The following is a 19,182-nucleotide window of genomic DNA, read 5'->3' as shown; positions in this document are numbered from 1 at the left end:
CAGACTGAGGATGGTGGGGCAGTGCCCCATTTGCCTTAATGGATCAGCCTCCACTACCTCTTTCATTTAAGCCTCCCACAATTGAACAGCGGAGCTACAACTGCATAAGAAAAGTAGCTGCTAGTGAGAGGGCCTTCATAGTGGTGACACCCTGGCTAGGGCACAGAGTTTCATTTTTTCCATTTTTAATGTGTCAGGTGAAGGCACCCAGGCCTTTAAAGCATCTTTTAATCTGAGTTGCTAGAAAAGGAAGGTTTTAAGGCTGCTTTTAATTATTGCATATTTATTGTATTGCATCTTTAACACACTACTCTTTGTTCTGTAAACCAACATAATGTTGATGAGCAGAGAAATATGGTAACAAAAATAAATCAGCCCTGGATTTCACTTAAATCTGAGCATTCACAGAAATGTAGGAAGCTGCCTTATACCAAGATTATTTGTCAGTCTAGTTCAATATTGTCTACAATGATTGTCCATGGCTCTTCAGGATTTAAGGCAACCAGGGACCTTACACATGCAAAGCAGATGCTCTACTACTGAGATATGACCCTGGCTGGCTCAAAGAATCACTGGGTATGGAAGTACCTTACAAAAAGGGAAGGTAAATATGTATGGTTGCTATGTGTGCAATTTACACTCCACACCATATTCTCTATCTGACAAAAGTTAAGAGCGTAAACTTTTCAAAGCAGAGGACTCTCTTTCTGCTTATGCTGCCTCGTAATACAAAATGCACACCAGGAGACTACAACTCCCATCTTCCCAACCTTTGCCCATGCTGGTTGGGGCTGATGGGAATTGGAGTCAAACATCACCTGGAAGACACCACATTGGCTACTGCAGTGATTGTGAAATAACAGGAGAGGATGTTTCAGATGGTGCCTGGGGAAATCCTCTTCAACCTTTTTTTTTTTTTAAAGGGAATCAGATTTCCCCTCCTGTTTGGAGGGAGATGGCATTGCACCTCTAAGCAGTTCAGCCAGGTAGAATCCAATGCACCACCAAAGCTGGCCACCACTGGTCTAGATCTAAACCAAGATCAGCACAATGGCATAAACACAGACATTTCCCCATCCACTTCACTTCAGATAGAAATCAATCTTCAGACTCACCGTTGCTGAACATCTCGTCATCTGTTAGCTGTCCATCTTTGGCATAAAGTACTCCAAACTTAAAATTGACAGAGCCCTATGAAACAGGAACAGTATTTTAGTAAGACGGAACCAGACTGGCATTCTTCAAAAAATGATACAGCTTTATATTGGAAAAGTGAAAGTGCTCCTTTTAACTTGGCAGTTAAATTTGGCAGTTCCACAATAATCCTGCATCCTAACTTGCCAATGAGCAGAGTACGTCTTCTAAACCCTTAACAGCTAGAGGGTGCTAGAGTAGGGCTGTAGCTCTTCCAATCATATTGAGCTGCATCCCAGAGAAAAACATGTGAATTGGGGGGGGGGGGAGGACCAGGATGTGCAATGGAGACTTCATGAATTTGAATATTCATTGAGAAATGCAAGCCCATGCACACTGCTCCAGAAAGATGTGGGAAACCAGTTTGGAAAGACAAACCATATTCTTTAAGGTTACCAGATTTTTTCCCCAATGAATCTGGGGACACTTTTCAACTTCAATGGATTTTGCATGGGGACTTTCTTTGTAAATCCGGGGAATGTCCCCAGGAAATGGGGACGTCTGGTAACCTTATCTTACTCTACTCAGGGTTTTTCATTTTTCTTTTTAGTTTATCATTCATATGCTCAGGTTCTGATTCACTTGCACACTATATTATCCCCCACCCACCTTTTTGGGCAACTGCCCTGCTCATGAATTTGAAGTCAGGCGTATTTTTATTTGTAACAAAATAAATAAAATGTTAACGTGAACCTGCTGTCTGCGGATGAGCCTGAATTGGAAGCCATTAAAGGGACTGCCTTGCAAACAGGACTCACAAGTCTTTATTTCTTCTTATACAGTGGTGCCCCCCAAGACGAATGCCTCGCAAGACGGAAAACCCGCTAGACGAAAGGGTTTTCCGTTTTGGAGGTGCTTCACAAAACGAATTTCCTATGTGCTTGCTTCGCAAGACGAAAATGTCTTGCGAGTTCCTGCAGGGTTTTTTTCCTCCCCCCCCCCTTTTTCCCAAGCTGCTAAACCGCTTATCAGCTGATGGCTAAGCCGCTTATCAACTGATCTTTAAGCCGCTTAACAGCTGATGCTAAGCCGCTTATCAGCTGATCTTTAAGCAGCTTAACAGCTGATGCTAAGCCGCTTATCAGCTGATCTTTAAGCTGCTTAACAGCTGATGCTAAGCCGCTTATCAGCTGATCTTTAAGCCGCTTAACAGCTGATGCTAAGCCGCTTATCAGCTGATCTTTAAGCCGCTTAACAGCTGATGCTAAGCCGCTTATCAGCTGATCTTTAAGCCGCTTAACAGCTGATACTAAGCCGCTTATCAGCTAATACTGTAGCGCTAAGCGCTAAACCTCTAATGGGCTTGCTTCGCAAGACGAAAAAATCCGCAAGGCGGAGAGACTCGCGGAACGGATTCTTTTCGTCTTGCGAGGCACCACTGTAACTGGATTTCTCAGCATTGTCTGTATTTCTGATCTACAGGTACGAGTGCTGTCATTTATACAACCAAGACAGCACCGTCCATGCACAAAAAGGAAGGGAATCAGCAGGCTTTGTGGAATGCCATGGTTTGTAGCAGCAGCATGGCAGCACCTACACCTTGGAACTCCCTGCCTATTGACACTTTTGCTGAACTCTTTTCAGTGCCTGCTTAAAACAGTTCTGTTTAGGCAAGCCTATCCAGAGACATATAGGTTACATGTATTTTATTTCTTTTTAGCTACTGAAGATTTTAATAATCTTTTGAATTATTTTCAAAAGAGAATTTTAATGTTTATTTTATATTTTAGTAAAACACAGAGGTTTTCTTACAATCAAGATATACATTTCATTAAATAAATAGATATAAATAAATACACAGGAGGGGAAACCCGGAAAACAGCCCTCAGTGGGCACAGAGTGCTAGCTGATTATTTGCAAGTGGAACAGAAAACCTAGTTGGAAGGGGCTGGAATGGAGTAGTCTTGAAGAGGTGACTGGGAAAGTGAACAGCAGTAGCCCACAATGCAAGATTTTGTTGCGGTGGGAGTTTATGATATTCAAATCCAGGGAACACTGACTTGTTTTTCTGATTTTCTTGTTAGGTTCTTTTCCCCATATCCCTACTTTGTAGGTGTCTAACACCAGCAACAAACATCTTCAAAAATAAACATGCAAAATCCCTATCTCTCACACTCAGTAACACTGCTCGTGCAAGCCTGCTATCTTAAAATTCCCTAATTTTAAACTGTGCTATTTTTACTGTTGTTAGCCTCTCTGAGCCCGGCTTTGGCTGGGGAGGGCGGGATATAAATAAAAATGTATTTATTTATTTATTTATTTATTTATACATACCCCGCCCATCTGGCTGGGTTTCCCCAGCCACTCTGGGTGGCTCCCAACAGAATATTAAAACAGAATAAAACATCAAACACTAAAAACTTCCCTAACAGAGCTAAGCATGTCATCCCCTCCCCCTCCGCACAAACACAAGTCTGGAATGGGACAGATTTGGGCACCAGCTTCCTCCAATTTGGAGATTTAAAATATGTGGATCCCTCTACCACTAATAGGAATATCATCAGTTTTAGGCAATCCATTGCACGTATGAAAACCAATCATTGTTATTGTTAGGGGAGACTGCAGACACTCAATTATGGCACTCAGCACTCACACTTCCCATTCGGTTTCAAAGACATGGATCGCTCCCATGAGTCAATACAGCATCAGCACAAGCTCATTTGCTGTGATTTACACCCTGACCCCACCACATGAGTGGCTCAGACTGAGCTAGTGGCAGAGGCAAGTGAGGCCCATGGGCCCATGAACCTTCAAGGGTCCATAATCAAACTGAATTGATATATGGGCCTCTCTCGCAATTGGTACTTTGGAATAAGGTGCGGCAAGCAGTAGTGAGAAAAGAGGAACACAAGAGTCCAAAACATTGTAGAAGGAAAGAGTATTGTTTCATAAGTACTTCTCGGGCCAAAATCACACATTATGTAACTGGGGCCAGGGCACTGAAAACAACACGCCATGCTGAGTTCCTTTGCTCACTTTCAGAACCTGTGCAATACTTATCTCAAGATGCCCGCCCCCCTCTTTCTGGACCATGGGTTGCTGCTTGCAGGGCAGGATTAAGATAGGGTTGTCACATCATGGGATAAGTATTCCTGCCCAATGTGGGTGAGAAGGGGTGCCCATGAGATGGAATTGGTGTTTTCAGCAACACATTTTGTGAGACATATGCAGTAGCAGCAATCTGAGCAAGTATGTTTTTCCCCCTCCTGAATTCAGGTAACAGGGTCCCCAACAGATCTGTAGAAGTGCATGGTCTGAAACTGGTTCACCAATAGCTCCCAACTCTAATCAGCCTTCTCAATCATGATTTTGCACTTATGTTGACCTCAGGAGGGGCACACAAGAGTATTTGTGGGTACAACACCACCCCCACCCCCCAAATCAAACCAAGTAGCATAGCCCACAGAATAGAACATGGTACTTTTCAAAATGGAAACCAGTGTTTGTTAGATAGGCTCCTGGGAACTTAAAGAGATCAGATTGTGAATTACCTCTTGCTCTTCCAGAACCAATAAATCCTGGGGAGGGAAAAGAACAAATATATTCAGCTTTTATATTCATTCAGAACCCAGCAATCTAATTTGTCATTTGTTTGCACCCTAAATGTAACTGGTCAGGGCTTTCAGACAAAAGCAGCGGCAACCACACTGTTTTTCAATACTGGTCTCTTGGTTAGGATTGGAAAAAGTGACATCTTGCCCTAGTCAAGTACTTGCGAGTTTTTAAATTGTTTAAATTGTTGTACTTTAAAGTCTTGTAACCTGCCTTAGGACCTTAGGGTGAAGGGTGGGTAACCAGAAACAACAACAACCACATGGATAAAAAATCCCATTGAACCTTTGAACAGAAAGGTCCAGGAAATGTCCAAACTGCAAAGAGGGAAATGTAATTAAAAGTGAGTCCAGGACAAGGTGTTACAAGCCACCTGCTGCTTTGGCATAGTGCCCAGCCACTACCCCTTAAGTCTAGTCATAGATATGCTGGCCATCTGCTCATGATCTCTTTATCCTGTTCGGCAGGCTACAGTTCATGCAGCTTTCTTCCAGGACAGGGATGGAGAACTCCTGTCTTCCCCTCACCTTAGTCTTCTCTTCTTTAGGCTAAACATACCCACTTCCTTCCATTTTTCTTCACAGGGCTTGTTTTCCAGACTGCTTACTGTTTTTGCTGCCTCCGCGGAACTCTTTCCAATTTGTCTCTACACACGTCTTGAAGTGCTACCAAGGGGCTATATTTTTCCTTTCTGCTCCACGAACATTCAAACTTCTGCCCCTGCTTCTCAGACATTCAACCCCCACTACCTAGCAAACAACAGCCATAGGAATCTGCCTTATACTGAGTTAACCCATTAGGCCATCTAGTTTAGCAATGCGTACACTGTTTGGCAGTGGCTCTCCACAGTTTCAGACCTGGAGATGTTGGGGATTGAACCTGGGACCTTCTCAATGCAAGGCAAATGTTCTACCCCTGCACTACAGCCCTTCTCTTAAGATACAGCAACACAAGAAGCTGCCTTAATCTGAGTCAGAGCATTAGCCCATCTAGCTCAATATGTCTAAACTGACTGGCAGTGATTCACTAAGATTTCAAGCAGAGGTCTCGCCTAGTCCTACCCATTGATGCCAGGGAATGAAGCTGGGATCTTCTGCATGCAAAGCAGATGCTTTGCCTTTGAGCCACAGCCCTTGCTTTGACCTTCCATTCTCTGCCTGCTAGACTTCAGCCTTTTCTTACTGCCTTTGTTTCTCTTCCATCACACCTTGCACTGAGGTTTCCTTCTTAGATATCACAGCACCTATTCTGATAGATCATTTATCCTCCACAAGAGGATGAGACCACCACCCAGATGCTGGATTCCAGCTCATGGGCTTGTCACTGAACACACCAAGGATTGAAAATAAAACTGCCAATGGCATAATGCTGTTATACAAATCTATGGTGGAACCACACTTGGAATACTCTGTATAGTTGTGGACGCCTCAAAAAAGGATATTGTAGAGATGGCAAAGGTTCAAAAAAGGGAACCCAAAGTGATTAAGCAAATGGAGCTAGAGAGGATTAGACAAATTCAAGGAGGAGAAGACTATCAATGGCTAAGTTCCTCCACCGTGGGAGGCAGTATGCCTTTGAATACCAGCTGCTGGGCATCACAAGTAGGGAGGGAGAGCTATTGGTGCTCAGGTCTGGCTTGCAAGCTTCCCACTGGGGCATCTGGTTGGCCACTGTGAGAATAGAATGCTGGACTAGGTGGGTCTTTGGCCTGATCCAGCAAGGCCCTTCTTATGTTCTTAAACTACACCAGCTTAAAACTCTCTGCGAAACATTTAATTCCATTTATTAGATTTGTGGCTTTTGGATGGAGTCCTCAAAGCAACTCACCACATTCATACAACACATTTCTTGAAGTCTGTATTTGAAGCAATTGTTTCCAAAAGACACCCCCAACCGGCTCCACAAAATAAACACTCTTAAAATAGGATGGAGAAAAGAAATACTGAAAAAGCTTTGCAAAGCTCACCTTTTGAATTTCAGGGTGAAGAATTTCTCTAGGGCCTTTCTCAAATTTGTCAAGATTCATGGCACTGAAATGTAGGTGAAATTGTAAATTTCAGTGTTGTCTGTTCATGTGGAGCAACAATGAGTAATATCTGCTGCAATGATCTTTTAAACGTAATCTCTACTGAATTGTTTTTAACTGCTTACCTTAAAATAGATTTCACAGACAAAGTTTTGGTAGGACTGTAAGGGAGGCATATTTTCAGAGTACCCTAGAAGAGAATTGAGTTAAGACAGATGCTCTTTCTCAGATGACTTTGGGGTTTTTTCTATACAAATGAAAATACTAAGTTAATTCAATCAATTACAAAAATATTCAGAACACTAATGGGTGAGGGTTGATTCAGATGTAACCCTCAAACATGGTTTGTGCTAACTGTAGCTTGAACCATAACTTATGCCATAGTTTGTCAGATGGGGTTGGTTCACAATAAACCATGGTTTAAATGTGCATCTGAACAATGTGAAAGATTCAAAAGGCCTTTGTGGAATGTAGCAAATAAGTAAGCTGCAAGTCGGGGTGAAAGAAACTACTTATAATGGAAGGAGTGCCTGTTTTTCTATCATAACCTTTCTAGCTTGGCATGCTCCACTGATTACCATGGATTGTCAGAAACTAAGCTAAACAATTAGAACCAATATAAAAGAGCAGGCAAAATGTTTGTCCCTTACTGTTTTTCTCCAGAGGATTGCACGGTATTGAGGAACACGCTGATTGTTTTGGTCAGAGAGTACGACAGACAGAAAAAAGGGGTTCTTCTCTATGTCTGTTCCTACATAGTTCTGATGAACTGGGGAGCAAAAACAGTGCCTGTTACAAAATGCAAAACCAACCTGCAAAGGAACCCAAACTGTACACACAGGGGAATCCCATTGCTCATAGAGTAAGCACCTTAGTGCCACATGCAAAATTCCCTGTGCGAAGACTGGTACCAAATTTAATGCCACTGCCTCTGAACACAGATGGCTTACTTTGCTATTACGAAGGTGAGGTTTGAACAGGGGCCATTCACACTTCAGTCTCTTTTAGCCAAGTAGGACAAGATGGTGGAGACCTGCCATAACATATACTCTAAAGGCTGGGCACTCAGGCCTATCAGTCAAAAAAGGTGGTTGCATAGATGTGGTCACATGGCTAAAGTTAAAATGGTCTCATTTGAAAAAGGAACTCTCAGAGAGAAACTCACTCTGATCAAGGCAAGAGAAGACACTGCTAATGATCAAAGCACAGTTTGATTATTCAATAATGTTGTAACTGATGCAGGCAAATAAAAAAGTGTAACTACCTTTTCCTAGAAAATACTTGAAGTACCATCTGGTGTGGTACTCCGGGTTCTCCAAATGCACATCTGTTCTGCGCCATGTACCAGGGGCATAATCTGTGTTCTGGAAAGAAAAGAGAAACCAGGAAGTCATTTAATTCAAGGCTCCCCACACAGAAATAGCAAACAGGACGTGGAATGGAGGAGGGGAGAGGGAGAAGTAGGCATTTGAAGCAGCTGGTAGCCCAGCCCCTTATTGGGTGTCCATATGTTAGAGGATCTGCGCCTGACGCCTATTAACAACTGAACCCATTTTAAGGTCCTGCTACTTAGATGTAAAACACTAAACAACTCTATACCAGGTTACCTGAAACACTGTCTTCCCCACCATTGCCTGTTAAGGGCACTAAGATGAACAAATGGAACCTGGCTAGCTTTGCCACACTCTGATGATTATTGGCTTGTGATAATGCAGAGGTGGGCTTTTCACTGGTGGCACCAGTGCTGTGGAATGCCTTCCTTGCTGAAATACAAGAGGCCCCAACAGCATTGGCATTCTCCAAGAAATCTACTATGCTAGGGTAAAAATGTGTATAATAAAAAGAATGTGTTAGTGAACACAACATACAAAATGTATTATATTAGGGCAACCAGCTTGCAAAAAGGTGTAAACCAGAGAAACCTGTAGTAGGGATACCAGGGCACTGGAGTTCCCTTGCACTGTAGTGAGTCAACCCACTAGGGCTGGTGATTGGCTCTCATGAACAGGAAAGGCTTTGAAAATGACTTCCTGTTTAGGTCTAGACTGAGAAAATCTTTCCTGACTCTTGGGTGTGTTATAACAATCAACTGGACCCCTTGATTCTTGCTCAAGGCTCCAATTTGATGGCTACCTCCTGCTGTTTACAACAAGATCTCTGTAACTAAGAATTAGTGCCTGAATTTGCTTTTTCCCTCCTCCTTCCCAGTCCCCTTTCCTCTTATGTCATATCTCTCAGATTGTGAGCCTGACAGCAGGATCAGTCTTCTCACTGCTATTCGTAAGCTGTTCAGGGGGCCTGGTTTGGCAGAAGAGCAGAATAAAAACAATTATTTTTCACTCTGATACATTGGCTGGATCCTTTTAAACATTATTAGAACAATATTAGAAATATTGTTCTAAAACATCAAAGCAGGAAACATTCTGTTTTGCTTTCTCTTTCTCCCCACTGTTTCCCTGTTTTCTGGTTGCTCTGCAGCGCATTATGAACGTTAAAAAAGAATGTCAAGTGGCTATATGGTTATCAGAATCATTCCTTAACTCTTTTTTAGCATTAAAAACCAGGAGTGTAGATCTGCCCACTGTTATGATGCCAATGCCTAACCAATCTGAGGAAAACAAGCCTTAAGGCAAAGACCTCCTCCTACCTCATCAACAGAGCCATTTTCCACCCGGAATCGCCCAGCTCTTTGGATAGCTCCGTCAGCGTCACTGGAAATGAGCTGTGCCATGAGGGGGAAAAGGTAAACATTAGAACAGCAAGCCTTGATTCTTCATCTTCTAAGCATTCTTTGGGATGCAACTCATTGGTAGCAGCTGCTTTAAACATCTGTATTGTTTGGATGCCATCTAATGGAGGCATCATATTTATCTCACTGCTGAGAAAAGAGCATTTGGAGTGAAAGAGAGGCTTGTCATCATCACTCAGTCTAGGAGTGACCCACCTCCAGGCAGCAGGGGCAGCCTCTCTCCCTACCACAAGGCAGATGGATTTCCCAAGAGATAGGAGCACCAAACCCAAAGGCAAGCTCTTTCATAGAAAGGTGAACCAAACTCGGAAAGGGGATGGTTATGTTTCATAGGAGGGACCACGAAGGCTTCATCTACGCACACAGCAGCAGAATGAAGTGCCAGAAGGGACTGTACCACTTCCTACAACAGGCGGGAGAGTCACAGTGGAATGCTCCTGCAAATATACAACTAGCAGATTGGGAAGAAAGGTCTGCTGTAAAACATTGGATAATGTTGCATGCTCACACACCTGTGCACACATACACACATGCATGCGCTCTCTCTCTCATATACAACTTGCAGACTGAAGCCGTTCAGCCTATTTTGCCATTCATTCTGCTACATGTATAGACCTGACCCGAGAAGCAACGTTTCAAAGACTGTGATTCCTCGTGTCATGGTCCCACTACGAATATATACATTGTTTTGGAGTGGATGTTCAAACTATTAAAACAGGAATTCTATGAAGAGGCAGATCGAGATTAACAACGTAACAGGTTTTATTCATAACAGAATGGAAAAGCAAATAAGTATAAAGATATGTTTGTTAGTGAGGGCACTGTTACATATCTTTTTAAATAAAAAAAATACGTGTATACCGCAATTTCATTTTAAAAAAATCAAAGTGGTTTGCAACAATTATATATAACCACAACCCCCTGCATATTTACAGTAAGAATTTATTTTAATACAGAAACCTTCATCTAAGGGATCTAAGAATCCCATCTGCACTGATTTCTCAGACCCACTAACTGCTTTTTAAAAGATAAATGCCAATAGAGCCTTACCAACATTCTGCCCTCCAGCCAACTTCCCCTCCCTCTTAAACTGATAAGCTGATTCTCCACGTAATTCCCCCTTTCTATCCAGTCCGGCTCTAGAACACAGTGAATTACCTCCAGCTTTTCTCTCGATCAGCTTCTAACCTTCCACTTATACCCCCGGCCTAATTTACCTCCCTCCAGCTCCCAAGCCAACAGATTGACATTTTTATAGCAGACAGTACATTATGGTCATAATCAACTTTACAACAGTTCTGTAAACTGGGTCAGTATTATTTCCCATACAGCAAATAATGTCTGAGAGGGGGAAGGGTCTGAGCAGGATGTGTCTTGTCTATTTTATTAATTAATTCCCACAACATTTTAATACAGTGGTAACTTGGGTTACAGATGCTTCAGGTTACATACGCTTCAGGTTACAGACTCCGCTAACCCAGAAATAGTACCTCGGGTTAAGAACTTTGCCTCAGGATGAGAACAGAAATTGTGTTCTGGCGGCGTGGCGGCAGCAGGAGGCCCCATTAGCTAAAGTGGTGCTTCAGGTTAAGAACAGTTTCAGGTTAAGAACGGACCTCCAGAACAAATTAAGTACTTAACCCGAGGTACCACTGTACCTCTTGATGGCAATAAAACCTCAAAGAGGTTCACCAAAAGAGTAAGACAAAAAATGATCAGCTAAAAAAATAATTATTTAAAACATTTAGAAAATAATTAAAATCAATGATAAGCTAAAAACAGATTGAATCACACGACAGCTTCTACATGTCTGGCAAGGCTTGCCTAAACAAAAAAGTTTTAATCAGGCACCGAAAAGACTATAGTTGAAGTACCTGCCTGTTGTTCATAGGCAGGGAGTTTCAAAGTGTGGGCTATTTATTTACATCCAGCTTTTTCAAGCCAGTTTTCCAAAGCAAATTACAACAACAACATCAGCAGCAACAATGATGAAAACCACGATGATGACGACAACAACAACTACAACTATTACTTAAGGGGTAAAACAGGCATAGAAAAGGAACAGTGAGATTTCTTAGGAGACACCACAAAGGTTTGGTCCACACCCACAACAAAATAAGGTGGCAGAAAGGACCATACCACTTCATAATACAGGTGGGGCACATCACCATGTAATATGGCCCCATGTCCAAAACTATCTTTAAACTATAAAAGACAATGCAAAAACAAAACAAAAAACACACCATTTAAAAAAAAGACTAATATCTAAGGCCACGCGATGAGTTTGTGGCTAAGCTGAGACTGGAACCAGTGGCCTTTTGGACCACAGCTCATTCTCTTAGTCACTATGTTATGTTACAGCAGTGCCAACAGGTGTGTTTGTATTAGGGACAATAGTTGGAATATATGAAAGAGAAAAGATGTCCACAAGAGAAGGCTGATAGGGGAAATAATGGGAAAGGGGGCGCTGGAACACCTGAATGAGGATTAAATGGTAACTCCATGGATGCCATGTGCAAAAGGAAGTGAGTTGAGATGTCTTAGAGCATGGTTGGCTAACCTGTGGCAGTCTAGACATTGCTGAATTACAACTCCCATCAGCCCCAGCCAGCTTGGCCAATAGCTAAGATAGAAATCATTGTTCAAGAATATCTAGTGGGCCACTCCCTGCATGAAATGGAAATCTCCAGCCAAGAACCGGGACAATGTCATGATCCAGTGAAAGAAGGTCAGGCACATGACAGGCGAGAGCAGGAAGGATGAGCAGAGTCTGTAAGCTGGGCATTCATAAGCAGCTTATTCCCCAAAGTAAACCTGTTTCTGAGAGTTGAGACTTCAGGCTAAAAATACTCCTCCATAAAAGATTCTTTCCACTTACAAAGCTAGATGGGAACAAGAAGGGTCAAGAATAGCCTTCTCCATGATATGTTTAGGTTTTTTAATAACCACCTCCTCTTCCTCCTGGCTCATCTTCTTGGATGCTGGAGCGTTCAATCACACGGGACTTTAGTTGCATTCTGAAACAGCACAGCCTGGTCAAAGGCTTCCAACTTCAGTAAGAACATGCCCCCAAGTTTGCTAGTTTCTTCTTCCCTTCCAATCAATTTTCCTTTTGTGACATGCCTTTTTAGATTGTAAGCTAGGGTTGTCATATTTCGAAGAGCAAAAAAATGGGATGCGGATCCTCCTTGCCTTCCACTGCGTGAACACACTGCGGACACACACACCATACCCTCCAACTTTTCTCCGATGAAAATTGGGACATCCTATTCAACAACAACTGCAACAAAAATTATTTTATTATTTATACCCCGTCCATCTGACTGGGTTGACCCAGCCACTCTGGGTGGCTTCCAACACATATAAAAAAATAATAAAACATTAAACATTTAAAAAGCTTCCCTATACAGGGCTGCCTTCAGATGTCTTCCAAAGACATAATGGCAAAAAGAAATGGAATATGAAGATCCAAGCTGTATGGTGATCAAAGGAAAGGAGCAAAGCTTTTAGGGGAAAGATGCAGTGCCAAGTGCTTCAGCCATTTCCTCCACTCTTTCCCCCCACCCCAACCCCCAACACTTTCTTTGCTAGGTTCTTCAGTCAGCTAAGTTTTCAAGATTTATTAAACAGGATACACACACACACACACACACACACACACCCCACACACAAAGTGGGGAGGGGGGCTTTCCCTGAACTTACATGAGAGCTGTGTATTTTAACTTCCATTCAAGAATTGTGTTTAGAGGTATCCAAGGTAATTTAGTTCATCTCCACAATAGCTATCCAAATGCCCATTGGCCTTAGACAAAGAACTTTTAATTAGGACTGAGAGAGCTTGGGGGGTTCTCTTTACAAGCAAGCTCTCGCTTTTTTTAGAACTTTCTAATTGCAAAATAGAGTCAGCTTAATTGCAACCAATGGATAATACACAGTGGTGGGGATCCTGGCATTGAGTATATGGGAGTATATGGGAGACCCTTATGGGGAGAAGGGGAAGGGGAGACAGAGAGAGAGGCCCGCTAAGGAAGCCTTTCTCACCTGCTCACGGGCGGCTTACTGAGCACCATCTGGCATGGCCAACAGCTCAGAGAGGTCTAGGTAGCAGCCTTGGATCGGCCATTCAATGATGAGCCCAATCTCAACATTCACAATGTGGGGGCACCATAGAGATAATAAAAGGTTAACAGTGATCCTCACATGCACACTTCCTGGCTCTGCTTGCAAAGCAAGTATTTGTACAGAGAGCAGGAGCATCCATAGAGATAGGAAAAAGTAAAGAGCGATACTCGCGCACACACTTCCTGGCTTTGTTTGCCAAACTTCGTACGTTTTGGCAAATTCAAAAAATCCACCAGGATTGAAATGTTACTCCCCCAAAAGAAGACCTGTCCAGGAGAAACTGGACATATGGCACCCCATGGTAAGCTATTCTGGGGAGTTTTTTTACTGGACTGGGAATTAAAAAAAAACCCTTTAAACAAGCTAAGCCAAGGAATATGGAGGGAAAGATGATAGAAGGGAAGTAAGATTTCTTCCTCCTAGGGCGTCAGAGGTTTGATTCCAACCTCATTTATAAAAAGTCTAGTATCCGTAGGAAGCTGCCTTGTACAAAGTCAGATTGTTGGGATCAGTACTGTCTATACCAGGGGGCTAGAGAAACCTGTGGCCTTCCAGACTTCATTGGCCCCATTCAGGATGGCCAATGGTCAGGGATGATGGGAGATGGAAGTTCGACAGCAGCTGGAAGACTACAGATTCCCCATCACTGCTACTCTGCACTGATGGGCAGAAGCTTGTCATAGTTTTGGATGGGTTTCCCCAGCCCTATCTGAAAACGCCAAGGACTGGACCAGGGACCTGTTGTGTGTGCAGCCCTTCTCCTGAGCCAAGGTTTTTCCCTTAGGATATCCTCTGAGGCTGCTCTGTGCTACAGTGAGAATGAGGATCATGCCTCACTGCTAGGAACTAAACCAGTTGTTCTTCTGAATCTTCCCAACAATGTGGAGCAAAGTTTTATGTTGGTAAAAAGCCAACATTTTCAATTAAAAACAACTGCCTTCCATAAGGCCAAAAGTTGGAGCCTCAGGGTTATACTGAAACTAAGCTTGTCTGGGATGAAGAAGAAGAAGAAGAAGAGTTTGGATTTGATATCCCGCCTTTCACTCCCTTTAAGGAGTCTCAAAGCGGCTAACATTCTCCTTTCCCTTCCTCCCCCACAACAAACACTCTGTGAGGTGAGTGGGGCTGAGAGACTTCAAAGAAGTGTGACTAGCCCAAGGTCACCCAGCAGCTGCAGGTGGAGGAGCGGAGACGCGAACCCGGTTCTCCAGATTACGTGACTACCGCTCTTAACCACTACACCACACTGGCTCTTAACCACTACACCACACTGGATGCATTACATTAGTTCCCCCTCCAATCAAAGCAACTTGCTTGCCCACTTTTCTTAACTACTCAGGGAAACATGGACATGAGAAGAAGAAGAAGAAGAGTTTGGATTTGATATCCCGCCTTTCACTCCCTTTAAGGAGTCTCAAAGCGGCTAACATTCTCCTTTCCCTTCCTCCCCCACAACAAACACTCTGTGAGGTGAGTGGGGCTGAGAGACTTCAAAGAAGTGTGACTAGCCCAAGGTCACCCAGCAGCTGCATGTGGAGGAGCGGAGACGCGAACCCGGTTCCCCAGATTACGAGACTACCGCTCTTAACCACTACACCACACTGGCTCTCAGGGGTCAGCAAACGTTTTCAGCAAGGGGCCGGTCCACTGCCCCTCAGACCTTGTGGGGGGACGGACTATATTTTGAAGAAGAAAAAAAATGAACGAATTCCTTTGCCCCACAAATAACCCCAAGATGCATTTTAAATAAAAGCACACATTCTACTCATGTAAAAACACACTGATTCCCGGAACATCCGCCGGCCAGATTTAGAAGGTGATTGGGCTGGATCCAGCCCCCGGGCCTTAGTTTGCCTACCCATGGACATGGGGAACACAGGTTTTATTTGCTTACCTGGCTGCTGCCCAAACCGCAATTAATGCCCAGCACAGGAACAGGGGAAGGAAGACAAGACCTCCCCCCCCCAAAAAAACCACCTTGATTTTATACAAGGGCAAATAGCCATTGTGAATACTTAAGCATCATTCTTGAACTGTGGCCCCAAAACAGAAAGGCTATGGTGATGGTGATGATGCCACTCTGAAATTGGCAGCATAAATGCAATAAACACTTTGTTCCATGCTCAAGTTTGTGATAGAAAAACATGGAAAGTGTCAATGGATTTAGAGCAGGAGCAGCTAACCTTGATTTGGGCCAAAGATCATATTCCCTGTTGGCCAACCTTTCAAGGGAGCTACATGCCTGCAGTGGGAATGGCCCAAACAAACATGGGCATGGCCAAAGTGGGCATGGCAGCCTTGGTAAGGGCCAGGCTTTGTCACAAGGCTTGTCCTACCCAATCATCAAAAACCAGACAAGCACCAATTACAGTGGTACCTTGGTTTACAACCATAATCCATTCCGGAGGTCTGTTTGTAAACCAAAACAGGTTGTAACCCAAGGCGCACTTTTGCCAACGAGGCGTCCCAAAATTTTTTGCTCGTAATCCCCCCAAAATGGGTTGTAATCCAAAAAAAGGTTGCAAACCGGGACACGCGCTTCAGGGTTTGACGTGTTTGTAATCCAAAATGTATGCAAACCAAGACGTACGCAAACCAAGGTACCACTGTAGAACTAATTTAGAGCTCAGGAACCTGCCATGTTCCCCAGTCTAGGAAAATGTTCTAATTATAGGACAGAAAGAAGAGAAGAAGCATTAACAGGCATCTCATACACCAAGGCTTTATTTATAGTATAGAAGACTATCAGTATTACCCCCAGGGAAACCTAACCCTTTCTCTGCACCATTCCTGGGTGGGTGTGCACCAGTGTTGAGCGGTGGTTTGCAGTAACAACACTCTGCAATTTAAAACATTTAACCGCCCCTGTAAAGTTGTTTTGTGGTTTGCTGCAGACAGAAACCACCAGTGATTTTTAACCACACAGGCTAAAACGGAACCACTGAAAGCATTCCCCGCAATGCACCGCCACCAACAAGAAAGACCAGTGTCTAACTTTGAAAAATAACTGTGGGGAGTGAATGAATGAATGTGAATGAGAAAAAAAGGAGAAAGGAAACATAATCTAGTGTATATCAGAAGGAGTTGGATAAACAAAAGAGAAAAGACAAACAGACTAGTTTCTCCACAGATGGACAGTGACTAATGATGCCAATAAAAGCTTAATGAGGTATACAAAATGAAATGTGGTTTCAGGGATATCACCTTGTCCAACATCTGATTATTCATCAGGGGAAACAGGCAGGAGAGCTTGGTCCACATTTCCTGTCAGAAATAAAAGTTCCTTCTGGGGCCAGGCAAAGAATTGTGGGAAATTGCGCCACATACACTTGTTGTCAAGGGTTGTAGAGCTTGAGCCAGGAACCAGTGAGCTACTGTGGACCATGGGCGCTCAACCCTCAGAGCCTCCAAATGGGAGAAAGGTGTGCCACATTGGCTTCTGTGACTAGAGGCAGATATTTTGAAGGGTCTGGATCGAGTGAGCCACCTAATAAAAATATTAGCTGCCTCACCTTCTGCCTGAACAAGTTATGGCAATGTGCACATATATACACCTGAGCTACTGCACCAATTAAAGGTGTTAGTAGTGCTATATGGCTTGAGACCCAAGTACCTAAAAGAGCACCTTCCCTAATATCAACCATTTCAGACCCTACCATCGGCAAGTGTGGCCTTGTTAGCAGTTGCCCACTGAGGTCTGCCCAGTTGACATTGACCTGTGACAGGACCTTCCTAGTGGTGTTTCCCCATTTATGGAATGCCCTCCCTGCTGGTGTGCATCTGTCTCCCTCTTTATAGACTTTCAAGAGGAATTTATAAACATTTCTGTTTACCCATGTATTTGTTGGCTGAAAGTCACTGGTCCTGGCAATCTGGAAATCACTGGGTGAGAGAATGTGACAGTTTTAAAAACTCCTATGTTTTAAAGCCGTTTTTAGAATCTTAACGCTAGAGTGGTATGTGCAAAAGGAAGGCCTCTCAAAATTCTCAACCGTATCTGTGGGCAAAGAAATTGAAGGGAACGTCTTGCCCAATTAGTCCAGGAGGGAGAAAAAAAATTCCAACAGTTTCTTGGTGGCTACTAGCTATGGTGGCTATATTCTACCTCCATAGTCGAAGGCAGTATACTTCTGAATACCAGTTGCTGGGAATCAGGTGGGAAAGAGTGCTGTTCCTTGGGGGTTTAGCATAGGCATCTGGTAGGTCACTGTGAAAACAGGATGGTGGAATAGATGGGCTGTTGACTCGATCCAGCAAGGCTCATATTCTCAAGGGATAAGCCCCTCCTGCCTCCCGTAGTCCAGATACAACAACTGACCCTGGAGACCCTGTGCTGGGTAATACTCTGCCAGTCTAGACTTGGTAACAGACACCACTGACTCAGCCTTACGATGACTGATGGACTTTGCAGAGGACTTAACAGTTGTCCAAGTGGGAACAACCCCATTTCTGTGACTGAAGCCATACCCCTCCTCCCCCTGTGGTCTCCTGCCAATAGACGCCTTTGTTTGCTGGGAAAAGATACCGAGCTCTTGCCAATAAACTCTGCTAATGTTTGGAGGCAAATTCACAGCATGTTTCAGCTGGCTGGTCTCTGAGCTGTCTCTCCCGTCAATGCTACTTGGATTGACCCAGATGCTGCTCGGCCAGATTTATGTTCCCACGTTCCTGATGTGCTCAGAGAGATTATAAGGCTTTTTATTCTTAGCATTTCACTTAAAGCAGCCAGCAGTTTGCAATTAAAGAATTGAATGAACTTCACTCCTGGGCTGCTTTTGGCCAAGTTGGCCAGCCATAAATGTTAAGGTCGCAGGGAGTATATAACTGCCATCCAAGGTTTATCAACAAAGAAAGCTGCCTTATACAGAGTCAGAACACTGGTCTATCTAGGTTAGTGTTGTCTACAATGTCTGGCAGTGACTCTCCAGGGTTTTATACGGGATTTGTTCCCAGTTATACCTGGAGATGGATACGGGTGGCACTGTGGATTAAACCTCAGAGCCTAGGACTTGCCAATCAGAAGGTCGGTGGTTCAAATCCCTGCGATGGGGTGAGCTCCCGTTGCTCGGTCCCTGCTCCTGCCAACCTAGCAGTTCGAAAGCACATCAAAGTGTAAGTAGATAAATAGGTACCGCTCCAGTGGGAAGGTAAACGGCGTTTCTGTGCGCTGCTCTGGTTCGCCAGAAGCGGCTTAGTCATGCTGGCCACATGACCTGGAAACTGTATGCCGGCTCCCTCGGCCAATAAAGCGAGATGAGCGCCGCAGCCCCAGAGTCGGTCATGACTGGATCTAATGGTCAGGGGTCCCTTTACCTTTTACCTTTACCTTTATACCTGGAGATACCTGGGACCGTCTGTGTGCAAAGGAGATGTTCTGCCACTGAGCTGTGGCCCTGATCTCTTTTCGTAGAAATAGTCTGTGCTATTCAATGCTTCATCCAACAGGCTGGCAGAGTCAAAAGATTTGGAAATTTAGTTCAAATCAACAGGTTGAAAAGCAGTCCTCACACTAACCTGGGTCGCCATCTATCTAGTTTTA

At 43.7% G+C, this 19,182-nt stretch overlaps 1 protein-coding gene across 6 annotated transcripts in view; it reads right to left on the bottom strand.

Annotated features, from left to right (window-relative positions):
* GARNL3 (GTPase activating Rap/RanGAP domain like 3) overlaps positions 1–19,182 on the bottom strand; it is a 104,893-nt gene that overhangs the window by 30,581 nt on the left and 55,130 nt on the right. For all 6 annotated transcript variants that reach the window (XM_080990719.1, XM_080990724.1, XM_080990721.1 and 3 more), the window contains 7 exons: positions 9,420–9,494; positions 8,037–8,136; positions 7,423–7,541; positions 6,898–6,962; positions 6,713–6,776; positions 4,686–4,712; positions 1,116–1,191 (listed from right to left, as the gene is read on the bottom strand). In XM_080990719.1, coding sequence (XP_080846845.1) covers positions 1,116–1,191; positions 4,686–4,712; positions 6,713–6,776; positions 6,898–6,962; positions 7,423–7,541; positions 8,037–8,136; positions 9,420–9,494 — 526 coding nt within the window. The remainder of the gene's footprint in view (positions 1–1,115; positions 1,192–4,685; positions 4,713–6,712; positions 6,777–6,897; positions 6,963–7,422; positions 7,542–8,036; positions 8,137–9,419; positions 9,495–19,182) is intronic.

The sequence above is a fragment of the Podarcis pityusensis genome, assembly GCF_964106645.2.
Source record: "Podarcis pityusensis genome assembly, chromosome: Z".
Lineage (NCBI taxonomy): Eukaryota > Metazoa > Chordata > Lepidosauria > Squamata > Lacertidae > Podarcis > Podarcis pityusensis.
The sequence above is the reverse complement of the archived record's forward strand: the minus strand, read 5'-3'. Positions and strand labels throughout refer to the sequence as shown.